Source organism: Oncorhynchus tshawytscha, linkage group LG31 (assembly GCF_018296145.1).
Source record: "Oncorhynchus tshawytscha isolate Ot180627B linkage group LG31, Otsh_v2.0, whole genome shotgun sequence".
Lineage (NCBI taxonomy): Eukaryota > Metazoa > Chordata > Actinopteri > Salmoniformes > Salmonidae > Oncorhynchus > Oncorhynchus tshawytscha.
The window spans coordinates 1,821,471-1,835,265 of record NC_056459.1 but is presented as its reverse complement, the minus strand read 5'-3'; the positions used below and the strand labels follow the sequence as shown (position 1 = coordinate 1,835,265).

The following is a 13,795-nucleotide window of genomic DNA, read 5'->3' as shown; positions in this document are numbered from 1 at the left end:
TGCCTCCCCTAGGCATCCCTCTCCCCTAGTTTACCAACTCAACCTAGCTGCCACTGTGTGTTGTCAGCTAGCTAACCAACTCAACCTAGCTGCCACTGTGTTTTGTCAGCTAGCTAACCAACTCAACCGAGTTGCCGCTGTGTATTTGTTTGGCTTACCAAACGACAGCCATTCGTGCATGTTTTGCATAAATAAGCCTACATTTAAAAATTATATCTCTCCTGCTCCTGCTCCAGCCCTGTGGTAGCTGTTGTATACAGTCTCCGGTTACTATTACATTAGTTAATTTGATGAGTCACTATATTGCATAAGAAATACTTTTCTTCACATTCTGAGCTGAGAGAACACTGCATCGCCATGATGCTGGGAATGCATGGGTGCTCCTCTTGTGGATCTGAACTAGAAGATAGTAGAAGTAGAAGATTATCATGACCTGTGCCCCGCCTGCCTAGGCATTGGGCAACTGCCTGAGGCCCTTTCTTACCCCTGCTTTTACTGCGCCATCCTGCCTGTGAAGGTAAGGGAAGCTCGACCCAGATAGTCATGATGATGACCTGCTCTCCACTCGGGCATCCAACCACCACTTCAGTTACCAGGATGTAACCTCCTTCACCTCAACATGGTGAAGGAGGTGCCAACTAGTGTTGTGGACCCATTCAGTCTCAATGCTAAAGATGGGTTAGAGGAATCATTCCCAGGCTCTGATCACACGGAGTCAGAAGAAAGCTCTGCCTGACTACGCGCTGTCCTCGAGCAGCCTTAGCTAGGCTAGAGCTTGATGGCCACAGCCCCTGCAGCTAACCTGTTCTTTAAGAAGGCCCGGGCAGCTACATTGTTCAGTGTGCCACCTTGACCGGCTTTTCTTACGGAGCTTCAGAGATGCTAGGCCGACACGCAAAATGGCTTTTACTCATCCAATTTCCTGGTTCTGAAGAAAGACGGAAGCTTCGGTCCAGTTCTGGATTTAAAATGGTTCAATGTTTTCCTAAACGTTCTCCCCTTTCACACGTTCTCCAGACCGTAGCCACAGGTTAATGGTTCACGTCCCTTGACTTAAAGGATGCTTACTTTCACGTTCCAGTGTTACTGGAACAGAGGCATTTTCTACGGTTCACCTTTCATGGTCAGGCATACCCTTCGGTCTCTCCCTGGCTCTTCGTGTCTTCATAAGATGTGTGAGCGCAGCCCTGAACTCCCTCCACCTACAGCGAATCAAGATCCTTCTTTACCTCAATGACTGGCTCATTTGCGTCCTCTCTCACGAGCGTGTGGCAAAGTGCACAGCGCTGACACTGACCCACGTCACCGCACTACCCACGTCACCGCACTGGGTCTTATTGTGAACAACAAAAAGAACAACTTCACACCAAGCCAAAAGGTCTACTTTTTTGACATGTCTCTGAAATCCCACACTATTTGGGCATGTATAACACCCCAGTGCATGGATAGCATTCTTCTTCTTTTGCAACAATTCCAGTTGAGTGCATTGGTGAAGGTACGAAACTTCCAACAACTGATGGGCATGCTCGGACTCCAAGCGGGACAGACACACCAAAATATGGGTTACAAGGTCATGCTACCCTACTCTTCGTGCCGTAGAGGAAGAGAGTTACCTGACTGCAGGTGTCCCTCTCAGATTCCTGCATGGCGGGAAGTAGTGACGACAGGAGCTTCACTAGCAGGCTGGGGAGCAGTGTGGTAACACAGGTCTGTACGGGAAGAGAGGTGCCCCCGCTGTAGGAAAGAGCACATCAACGTACTAGAACTTCAGTTTACCTAGCCCTGAATCACTTTCTGCCGGTTCTCAAACATAAACATGTCCTGATACGATCATTGGCAGTGTTCCACATCAACCATCAAGGGGGAACGAGGTCTGTACGGTCCCTACAGGTGGCACAACAGCTCTTGATATGGGCCCTACGACATCTGGCCTCCCTACGAGTCATTCATCTCCCAGGCAAGGTGGTAAAATGCCCAATGCGTAAAAATACGTCACAATTCTGTCGACACCTTGGGGAATACGTAGAAAGCGTAAGCTCATTCGTAGCCAATTCACAGCCATATAAGGAGTCATTGACATGCAGCGCTTTCAAAATATGGGGCACTTTCTGATTGGATTTTTATCTGGGTTTCGCCTGTAACATCAGTTCTGTTACACTCACAGACAATATCTTTGCAGTTTTGGAAACGTTAGAGTGTTTTCTATCCAAAGCTGTCAATTATATGCATAGTCGAGCATCTTGTCGTGACAAAATATCCAGTTTAAAACGGGAATGTTTTTTATCCAAAAATTAAATACCGCCCCTAGAGTTTCAAGAAATTGGTGGAGTGGTTTAAAAACTAGTTTTAATGACTCCAACCTAAGTGTATGTAAACTTCCGACTTCAACTGTATACGTTAACTAGGCACTACATAATTTTGGTTAAGTAGTTTTGAGCAGTTTGATTAAGTGATAGTTAATTGTATTGTTAAAAAATGACAAGAAAATCATATCAAAGTAAAGTGAATATTGCATTTTGAAGAACAGATACTTAAATTAAATATATATTCAAATTAAAAGAGCGATTTGGTGCAGTGTTACAAGTGGCTTTGTGAATTTGTTTTGTTGTACTCAATGGAAAATGTGCTTAGTTTTGAAACATGAGCCATTTTGATGATCTGTTTTAATTTTTGTGCTTAGAGTTGTGAAAATGTACCACATATTGTACTCGTGAAAATTGCACAAAAGTCAATGAAAACTTAAATACAGTGTGTGATAAAGCTCTCTTGATAACCATTTAATCAGATTAATTCTCTCACAATAACTCTTAATATAAATGTACATTCACTTTAGAGAGAGATCGATACAACCCAAAAAATACCTTGATGAAGGATTCATACACATAAGGATTCATTAGATGAATTAGTTACATGCTTTTGTGTGTAATACATACAGAGGTGCTGATATCATGCTACTTTCAAAGTAATGATGTCATCATATCACATCCATTAACGTAACAGGAAAAGTAATAGACTCAGAAAGTGTAGATACTGTGCATCTTCAGGATGTCTTCATGCGATCCAAGGGGTCGTATAGCTGATGCGGCCAGTACATAGACGGAATCCCTTTGCATTCCTGAAAGCAGAAGCAAACATCAATAGATTACACATGGCATATAGTGCCTTCAGAAAGTATTCGCACCCATTGACTTTTTCCAAATTGTGTTGTGTTACAGCCTGAATTTAAAATTGAGTAAACTAACATTTTGTGTCACTGGCCTACACACAATGCTGCATAACGGAGTTCTGTTTTTAGAAATGTTTACAAATTAATAAAAAAGAGCACATATATACATATATAAATATATACACAATATATTTGTCTTAGAGGGTTTAAAATACACCTACAATTTAATAGATTGTCCTTTCATTAAAATATTATGGCTGCTAAGTCAACCTGTAGAAATATAGATTTAAAAATGATTTAAATCAATGAATGTCAAGTTCCGTTACTGTATGTGTGGAAGACCATAAACTGTAGTGTCAAATTAAAGGCAACATTAACATATTGAAGTGATGTCTTGAGTGAATATTCAACCAAAAAAGGTCAGGATTAAAAAGTCACATAATAAGTTACATGAACTCACTCACTCTCAATAATAGTGTTAAACGTTTTTTTTTTTTTTTTGACTACTTCAATTATCTGTATGGTCCCTCAGTCGAGTAGTGAATTTCAAACACAGATTCAACCACAAAGACCAGGGAGGTTTTCCAATGTCTCACAAAGAAGGGCACCTATTGGTAGATTGACTATCCCAATGTACACTGCTCAAAAAAATAAAGGGAACACTTAAACAACACAATGTAACTCCAAGTCAATCACACTTCTGTGAAATCAAACTGTCCACTTAGGAAGCAACACTGATTGACAATAAATTTCACATGCTGCTGTGCAAATGGAATAGACAACAGGTGGAAATTATAGGCAATTAGCAAGACACCCCCAATAAAGGAGTGGTTCTGCAGATGATAACCACAGACCACTTCTCAGTTCCTATGCTTCCTGGCTGATGTTTTGGTCACTTTTGAATGCTGGTGGTGCTTTCACTCTAGTGGTAGCATGAGACGGAGTCTACAAGCCACACAAGTGGCTCAGGTAGTGCAGCTCATCCAGGATGGCACATCAATGCGAGCTGTGGCAAGAAGGTTTGCTGTGTCTGTCAGCGTAGTGTCCAGAGCATGGAGGCGCTACCAGGAGACAGGCCAGTACATCAGGAGACGTGGAGGAGGCCGTAGGAGGGTAACAACCCAGCAGCAGGACCGCTACCTCCGCCTTTGTGCAAGGAGGAGCAGGAGGAGCACTGCAAGAGCACTGCAAAATGACCTCCAGCAGGCCACAAATGTGCATGTGTCTGCTCAAACGGTCAGAAACAGACTCCGTGAGGGTGGTATGAGGGCCCGATGTTCACAGGTGGGGGTTGTGCTTACAGCCCAACACCGTGCAGGACATTTGGCATTTGCCAGAGAACACCAAGATTGGCAAATTCGCCACTGGCGCCCTGTGCTCTTCACAGATGAAAGCAGGTTCACATGTGACAGACATGTGACAGACGTGACAGTCTGGAGACGCCATGGAGAACGTTCTGCTGCCTGCAACATCCTCCAGCATGACCGGTTTGGTGGTGGGTCAGTCATGGTGTGGGGTGGTATTTCTTTGGGGGGCCGCACAGCCCTCCATGTGCTCGCCAGAGGTAGCCTGACTGCCATTAGGTACCGAGATGAGATCCTCAGACCCCTTGTGAGACCATATGCTGGTGCGGTTGGCCCTGGGTTCCTCCTAATGCAAGACAATGATAGACCTCATGTGGCTTGAGTGTGTCAGCAGTTCCTGCAAGAGGAAGTCATTGATGCTATGGACTGGCCCGCCCGTTCCCCAGACCTGAATCCAATTGAGCACATCTGGGACATCATGTCTCGCTCAATCCACCCAATGCACCACAGACTGTCCAGGAGTTGGCGGATGCTTTATAGTCCAGGTCTGGGAGGAGATCCCTCAGGAGACCATCCGCCACCTTATCAGGAGCATGCACAGGCATTGTTGGGAGGTCATACAGGCACATGGAGGCCACACACACTACTGAGCCTCATTTTGACTTGTTTTAAGGACATTATATCAAAGTTGGATCAGCCTGTAGTGTGGTTTTCCACTTTAATTTTGAGTGTGACTCCAAATCCAGACCTCCATGGGTTTGATTTCCATTGATCATTTTTGTGTGATTTTGTTGTCAGCACATTCAACTATGTAAAGAAAAAACTATTTAATAAGAATATTTCTTCATTCAGATCTAGGATGTGTTACTTTAGTGTTCCCTTTAGTTTTTTGAGCAGTGTATGGGTATCAATACACACAGTCACTACAAAGATAAAGTCGTTCTTCCTAACTTATAGTAAGAACATCTCAAATAAGCAAAGAGAAACGACAGTCCATTATTACTTTAAGTCATGAAGTTCAGTCAATATGGAACATTTCAAGAACTTTGAAAGTTCAAGTGCAGTCGCAAAAACCATGAAGCGCTATGATGAAACTGGATCGCATGAGGAACGGCACAGGAATGGAAGACCCAGAGTTACCTCTGCTGCAGAGGATGTTCATTAGAGTTACCAGTGTCAGAAATTGCAGCCCAAATAAATAAATAAATAAAAACATTTTTTTATTTCACCTTTATTTAACCAGGTAGGCCAGTTGAGAACAAGTTCTCATTTGCAACTGCGACCTGGCCAAGATAAAGCATAGCAGTGTGAGCAGACAACACAGAGTTACACATGGAATAAACAATTAACAAGTCAATAACACAGTAGAAAACAAAGGGGGGAGTCTATATACAATGTGTGCAAAAGGCATGAGGAGGTAGGCGAATAATTACAATTTTGCAGATTAACACTGGAGTGATAAATGATCAGATGGTCATGTACAGGTAGAGATATTGGTGTGCAAAAGAGCAAGTAAATAAATAAAAACAGTATGGGGATGAGGTAGGTGAAAATGGGTGGGCTATTTACCAATAGACTATGTACAGCAGCAGCGATCGGTTAGCTGCTCAGATAGCTGATGTTTGAAGTTGGTGAGGGAGATAAAGGTCTCCAACTTCAGCGATTTTTGCAATTCGTTCCAGTCACAGGCAGCAGAGTACTGGAACGAAAGGCGGCCAAATGAGGTGTTGGCTTTAGGGATGATCAGTGAGATACACCTGCTGGAGCGCGTGCTACGGATGGGTGTTGCCATCGTGACCAGTGAACTGAGATAAGGCGGAGCTTTACCTAGCATGGACTTGTAGATGACCTGGAGCCAGTGGGTCTGGCGACGAATATGTAACGAGGGCCAGCCGACCAGAGCATACAGGTCTCAGTGGTGGGTGGTATAAGGTGCTTTAGTGACAAAACGGATGGCACTGTGATAGACTGCATCCAGTTTGCTGAGTAGAGTGTTGGAAGCCATTTTGTAGATGACATCGCCGAAGTCGAGGATCGGAAGGATAGTCAGTTTTACTAGGGTAAGCTTGGCGGCGTGAGTGAAGGAGGCTTTGTTGCGGAATAGAAAGCCGATTCTTGATTTGATTTTCGATTGGAGATGTTTGATATGAGTCTGGAAGGAGAGTTTGCAGTCTAGCCAGACACCTAGGTACTTATAGATGTCCACATATTCAAGGTCGGAACCATCCAGGGTGGTGATGCTAGTCGGGCATGCGGGTGCAGGCAGCGATCGGTTGAAAAGCATGCATTTGGTTTTACTAGCGTTTAAGAGCAGTTGGAGGCCACGGAAGGAGTGTTGTATGGCATTGAAGCTTGTTTGGAGGTTAGATAGCACAGTGTCCAATGACGGGCCGAAAGTATATAGAATGGTGTCGTCTGCGTAGAGGTGGATCAGGGAATCGCCCGCAGCAAGAGCAACATCATTGATATATACAGAGAAAAGAGTCGGCCTGAGAATTGAACCCTGTGGCACCCCCATAGAGACTGCCAGAGGACCGGACAGCATGCCCTCCGATTTGACACACTGAACTCTGTCTGCAAAGTAATTGGTGAACCAGGCAAGGCAGTCATCCGAAAAACCGAGGCTACTGAGTCTGCCGATAAGAATATGGTGATTGACAGAGTCGAAAGCCTTGGCAAGGTCAATGAAGACGGCTGCACAGTACTGTCTTTTATCGATGGCGGTTATGATATCGTTTAGTACCTTGAGTGTTGCTGAGGTGCACCCGTGACCGGCTCGGAAACCAGATTGCACAGCGGAGAAGGTACGGTGGGATTCGAGATGGTCAGTGACCTGTTTGTTGACTTGGCTTTCGAAGACCTTAGATAGGCAGGGCAGGATGGATATAGGTCTGTAACAGTTTGGGTCCAGGGTGTCTCCCCCTTTGAAGAGGGGGATGACTGCGGCAGCTTTCCAATCCTTGGGGATCTCAGACGATATGAAAGAGAGGTTGAACAGGCTGGTAATAGGGGTTGCGACAATGGCGGCGGAAAGTTTCAGAAATAGGGGTCCAGATTGTCAAGCCCAGCTGATTTGTACGGGTCCAGGTTTTGCAGCTCTTTCAGAACATCTGCTATCTGGATTTGGGTAAAGGAGAACCTGGAGAGGCTTGGGCGAGGAGCTGCCGGGGGCAGAGCTGTTGGCCGAGGTTGGAGTAGCCAGGCGGAAGGCATGGCCAGCCGTTGAGAAATGCTTATTGAAGTTTTCGATAATCATGGATTTATCGGTGGTGACCGTGTTACCTAGCCTCAGTGCAGTGGGCAGCTGGGAGGAGGTGCTCTTGTTCTCCATGGACTTCACAGTGTCCCAGAACTTTTTGGAGTTGGAGCTACAGGATGCAAACTTCTGCCTGAAGAAGCTGGCCTTAGCTTTCCTGACTGACTGCGTGTATTGGTTCCGGACTTCCCTGAACAGTTGCATATCCCGGGGACTATTCGATGCTATTGCAGTCCGCCACAGGATGTTTTTGTGCTGGTCGAGGGCAGTCAGGTCTGGGGTGAACCAAGGACTGTATCTGTTCTTAGTTCTCTATTTTTTGAACGGAGCATGCTTATCTAAAATGGTAAGGAAGTTACTTTTAAAGAATGACCAGGCATCCTCAACTGACGGGATGAGGTCAATGTCCTTCCAGGATACCCGGGCCAGGTCGATTAGAAAGGCCTGCTCACAGAAGTGTTTTAGGGAGCGTTTGACAGTGATGAGGGGTGGTCGTTTGACTGCGGCTCCGTAGCGGATACAGGCAATGAGGCAGTGATCGCTGAGATCCTGGTTGAAGACAGCGGAGGTGTATTTGGAGGGCCAGTTGGTCAGGATGACGTCTATGAGGGTGCCCTTGTTTACAGAGTTAGGGTTGTACCTGGTGGGTTCCTTGATGATTTGTGTGAGATTGAGGGCATCTAGCTTAGATTGTAGGACTGGCGGGGTGTTAAGCATATTCCAGTTTAGGTCACCTAACAGAACAAACTCTGAGGCTAGATGGGGGGCGATCAATTCACAAATGGTATCCAGGGCACAGCTGGGAGCTGAGGGGGGTCGGTAGCAGGCGGCAACAGTGAGAGACTTATTTCTGGAGAGAGTAATTTTCAAAATTAGTAGTTCGAACTGTTTGGGTATGGACCTGGAAAGTATGACATTACTTTGCAGGCTAACTCTGCAGTAGACTGCAACTCCTCCCCCTTTAGCAGTTCTATCTTGACGGAAGATGTTATAGTTGGGTATGGAAATCTCTGAATTTTTGGTGGCCTTCCTGAGCCAGGATTCAGACACAGCAAGGACATCAGGGTTAGCAGAGTGTGCTAGAGCAGTGAGTAAAACAAACTTAGGGAGGAGGCTTCTGATGTTGACATTGAAACCAAGGCTTTTTCGATCACAGAAGTCAACAAATGAGGGTGCCTGGGGACATGCAGGGCCTGGGTATACCTCCACATCACCCGCGGAACAGAGAAGGAGTAGTATGAGGGTGCGGCTAAAGGCTATCAAAACTGGTCGCCTAGAGCGTTGGGGACAGAGAATAAGAGGAGCAGGTTTCTGGGCATGGTAGAATATATTCAGGGCATAATGCGCAGACAGGGGTATGGTGGGGTGCGGGTACAGCGGGGGTAAGCCCAGGCACTGGGTGATGATGAGAGAGGTTGTGTCTCTGGACATGCTGGTTGTAATGGGTGAGGTCACCGCATGTGTGGGAGGTGGGACAAAGGAGTTATCAGGGGTATGAAGAGTAGAACTAGGGGCTCCATTGTGAACTAGAACAATGATAACTAACCTGAGCAACAGTATACAAGGCATATTGACATTTGAGAGAGACATACAGCGAGGCATACAGTAATCACAGGTGTTGAATTGGGAAAGCTAGCTTAAACAGTAGGTGAGACAACAGCTAATCAGCTAGCACAACAACAGCAGGTAAAATGGCGTTGACTAGGCAACGGGGCCGACAGATAAAACATAAACAAGCAGAATGGAGTACCGTGATTAATGGACAGTCCAGAGTGCATCAGCTATGTAGCCAAGAGATCAGTGTCCAGGGGCAGCGGTGGATGGGGCAGGGAAGCTGGACTGGCGAGTGTTATCCAGGTTGAAAAAAAGTTAACAATGACTAAATAGCTTGTAGCTAGTTAGCTGGTTAGCTTCTGGAGGTTCTTGAGTGTGTTCTAAAAATTAAAAATAATAGCGATTCCGTATCACATTGGGTGAGGCAGGTTTCCGGAAAGGTATAAACAGATTAAAAATCAAGAAGAGATAGAAAGTAAATATGGGTCCGGTGAGTGTTTGGGACGCGGCGATTCAGACGGTTAGCAGGCCTGTGCTAACAAGCTAACAGTTCGTAGGCCCGGGCTAGACAAGCTAGCAGGCCTGTGCTAACAAGCTAACAGTTCGTAGGCCCGGGCTAGACAAGCTAGCAGTTAGCAGGCCTGTGCTAACAGGCTAACAGTTCGTAGGCCCGGGCTAAACAAGGTAGCAGTTAGCGGACCGGGGCTAGACAAGCTAGCAGTTAGCAGGCCGAGTTTAGCAAGCAGGGAGATAGCGAGGGCTAGAGAGTTGGCCTTTAGGGGACGTCGCGATGGGGTGAGTCTGTTTATTCCTCTTCATGCGGTGACATCGATAGACCGGTCGTGGGCCCGGGTATTGTAGCCCAGGAGTATGCTACGGTGGTAGTACAGGTGCGCTGGCCGGGCTAGCTTCACGCTAAGTGGGTGGAAGCGCTAGCCAGGAGTAATCATCCGGGGTTGCGGTTTAGCTAGATAACTAGTTGTGTAGATCCAGCTGAAATGTTCCGTTTGCGGTGGGAATCCAGGGATGAATCCGGGGATGAAAAATAAATAGGTCCGTTATGCTCTGGTTAGAGTCGCGTTGTTCGAGCTGGCTTCAATGCTTCACAGAGTTCATGTAACAGACACATCTCAACGTCAACTGTTCAGAAGAAACTGTGTGAATCAGGCATTCATTGTTGAATTGCTGCAAGGAAACCACTACTGAAGGACACAAATTAGAAGAAGAGACTTGCTTGGGCCAAGAAACACGAGCAATGGACATTATTAGACCAGTGGAAATTTGTCCTTTAGTCTAGAGTCCAAATTGGAGATTTTTGGTTCCAACCGCCATGTCTTTGTGAGGCGCGATGTGGGTGAACAGATGATCTCTGGAATGTGTATTTCCCACTGTAAAGCATGGAGGAGGAGGTGTTATGGTGTAGGGGTGCTTTGCTGGTGACACTGTCTGTGATTTATTTAGAAATCAAGGCACAAATAACCAGCATGGCTACCACAGCATTCTGCAGCGATACACCATCCCATCTGGTTTGGGCTTAGTGGGACTATCATTTGTTTTTCCACAGGACAATGAGCCAACATTTGTTGTATTCGGCGCATGTGACAACTAAAATTTGATTTGATTTGAAAATGTATTGACTCAGGGGTGTTAATGTAACTAACAATTTAACCAGTAAGTCTAAGTCGTTGTTTTTTTGTTTGAATTGTTTATGTGTTCGCTATGCGGGGGAAATGATAAGACAAGTGGAACTACGTGGCTAAGAACTGTTGTAACAGGGATTATTATCGTTGAAGGCAATCCCGTGCTGTGTTAGCTAAGTTTCCATGTCTTCGGGGGTAGTAAAGCTAGTAAAGGTTGAAGTGTGTATGTTAAGACGGTAACGTTATAATAATTAAGCATGAAGCGTAAATTCATGCCAGGAATAATACGTTTTTGATTTCCTCCCTTCTGCAATAAGCAGACAATGAGGTATTTTTCCTTTATTCATGTGTTTAATCTGATACTGTTATAGCTCCGGCTAAACTGTTTGTGTGTAAGCACTTCAGAGTTATATCAAGCCAATAAGCAATAAGTCACTCGTAAGACAAGAAAGTTGTAAGAGTGTGCTTAACTGTATTTTCATTTACTTTATTGTTCTCACGGAAGGTGATAATTCTGACTAAAACTACACAATAAAGCCACCAGGGAACAGCTGTGCTCGTGGTTACTGGAGTGAGATACCGTTAATACTTATCTAAATGAGATATTTCTGTATTTAATTTCCATTACATTTGCTAAAATTAAATATATATATATATATATGTTTCACATTGTCATTATGGGGTATTGTGTGTAGATGGGTGACAAAACAAATCTATTTAATCTGTTTTGAATTCAGGCTGTAACACAACAAAATGTGGAATAAGGGGTATGAATACTTTCTGAAGGCACTGTATCCTGTGCCAAGAGAGAGGTCAAGGACAGTTGAACTCTGTTAGATGAAAATGCCTCTCCATGTGCATGAATCTGAGTTTAATTGTGTAGGCTACTATGTGCTGTGCATTTACATCGTTTATACTTTGAGTTTACTTATCTTTTTACTTGCTGATAGCAGTTTTTTTCATGACATACCTGGGTTATTCTGCCACTTGCACCCCTGCACAGTTATCTTTACTCTCTGAGGCTATAGCTAAATATTCTGCATTCCTGGAAAGAAAGGGAAAAGATAGAAATGGTTAGAATATCATCATCTGCTTATTACCTAAAAACCTGATATTTCATCTCATGGAGGTTGATAGAGGACTCTAGTGCCCAAATACCTGTTTTAGCATAGGCAGAGCCATTAAGGGCTTACACCATTTTGACATAATCAACTTCCTATGGATTAAGGAAGGATCACATAATTCCATGCAGGTCATCAGGAGGGATCAGCCAATGAATTATACGTGTGAGAAAACATTCCATAACTACAGGTGGCATTAAATCGCTAGGCTTTGCTCTATAACTGTTCAAACAACAAACACACTCCACCCTTTCAGTTTGTTTATTAACTCATAGTGGGACAGATAAAATGTTGCATCCTAACTATCTCTATGTTTTCATCCTAACCTTAATCATTCATCCCTCCATCTATCCATCTATAACCATTCAAACCACTCTCATTACTTAAAGCATTTCAATAAGTTAAACTACACTGCATATCTCCTACTATTCCTATGTCTATTCCACTCTTTTTTATCTATTCATTCATATCCTCTATCAATCCACGTACTCCTCTACCCTCTCTATCCATACAACAACACGTCTAACCTTCTTTCATCACTCCATCCATCCATAATAACTTTCTTTATCCTTCTATCAAGCAACCATGCATCCAACTTAGGTAACCAGATGTATTACTTTAATGTAGCAAAGCGAAGCAAGCAGTGTCGACTGAGCTAACATTCAATCAGAGACTGAATATCATTTATTTAAATGGCAGCTTATTCAGTTTCGCCATTCAGCAAGCACCATCGCTTGCAACTGCTGTGCTTTTGCCATCCAGCTCCCCAGCCTCCACCCGCTTTTGGTTCTGTTATTCTATCTATGCGGGGCATGGCAGATACTCTGCTCCCTACCTATAGCTTGCTTTTGATTGTATACATTAATTGAGCACTTTTCCCACATTGGCAGCACCCCACAGAGCACAGCCTAAACACCAAGGCCAAATGTAGTATCATACACATTTTATGTTCAATGAAATGTGATGTCAACGGAATACATGAGTTCCCCTCCTGACACAACTATATTTAACTCCAACTTCTTTTCAACTTGAATTTTACATGAGCTTTTAAGCTATTTATACATAATTCTAGACTGCTGAAGCAAGCAAGCAAATGTTTTTCAGGAAAAGTACCTTCTTTGGCTTTTCTAGAGAGTGGAAAATGTGATGATTGTGAGACACAGAGATGGAAAGAATGAGAGAGAATGGGAGTGGCAAGGAAGACGAAGATCGAGAGAAAGACAGACAAGAGTACATGGAGAGAATATTGAACAAGGAGGAACAGAGGAATTGCACTACTCAGCACTATGGAAGAGGGGAGGAGAGAACACAAATCAACAGGATGGACAGGTTCATAACAGACAAGGGCAGTGAGATTTTATGTAGGGAGACCGTAATAGAGGACCTAAAACGAAAGGATACAGCTGCAGGAGAGGAAGTAGGGTTACAGTGTTACTCACGCGCTTTCTCTTAATGCTTCCTCTCCTGCAGCTGAGATCTTTCTGAAGCAGTATACCATCTCTATGTAGAGCCAAGCCTGTAGCCCGATGATGGACACATACATCATCACCTCAGAGACTATGGAGGCTGTCCCTCTGGTGGCTAGAGAGAGAGGGAGAGAATGAGAGAAAGAGGGGGGAGTCAAAGCACTCAGTAGGCACCACATAGGCTCTTAGCACTTACAAAACACTTACAAGCTTCATTTCAAGTCCTAAATGTTTCCTAACAATCGGGATAATTGACATCGGAATTCAAATTGCTTACAAAAAGCATGT

The 13,795-nt window shown here is 44.4% G+C and overlaps 1 protein-coding gene across 3 annotated transcripts in view; it reads right to left on the bottom strand.

Annotated features, from left to right (window-relative positions):
• Positions 1-2,751: 2,751 nt before the first annotated feature.
• The window catches only part of LOC112230030 (sodium channel subunit beta-1), a 30,849-nt gene continuing 19,805 nt past the window's right edge, over positions 2,752-13,795 (bottom strand). For all 3 annotated transcript variants that reach the window (XM_024396255.2, XM_024396254.2, XM_024396256.2), the window contains 3 exons: positions 13,481-13,622; positions 11,891-11,965; positions 2,752-3,115 (listed from right to left, as the gene is read on the bottom strand). In XM_024396255.2, the coding sequence (XP_024252023.1) occupies positions 11,896-11,965; positions 13,481-13,622 (212 nt within the window). In that variant the 3' untranslated portion in view covers positions 2,752-3,115; positions 11,891-11,895. The remainder of the gene's footprint in view (positions 3,116-11,890; positions 11,966-13,480; positions 13,623-13,795) is intronic.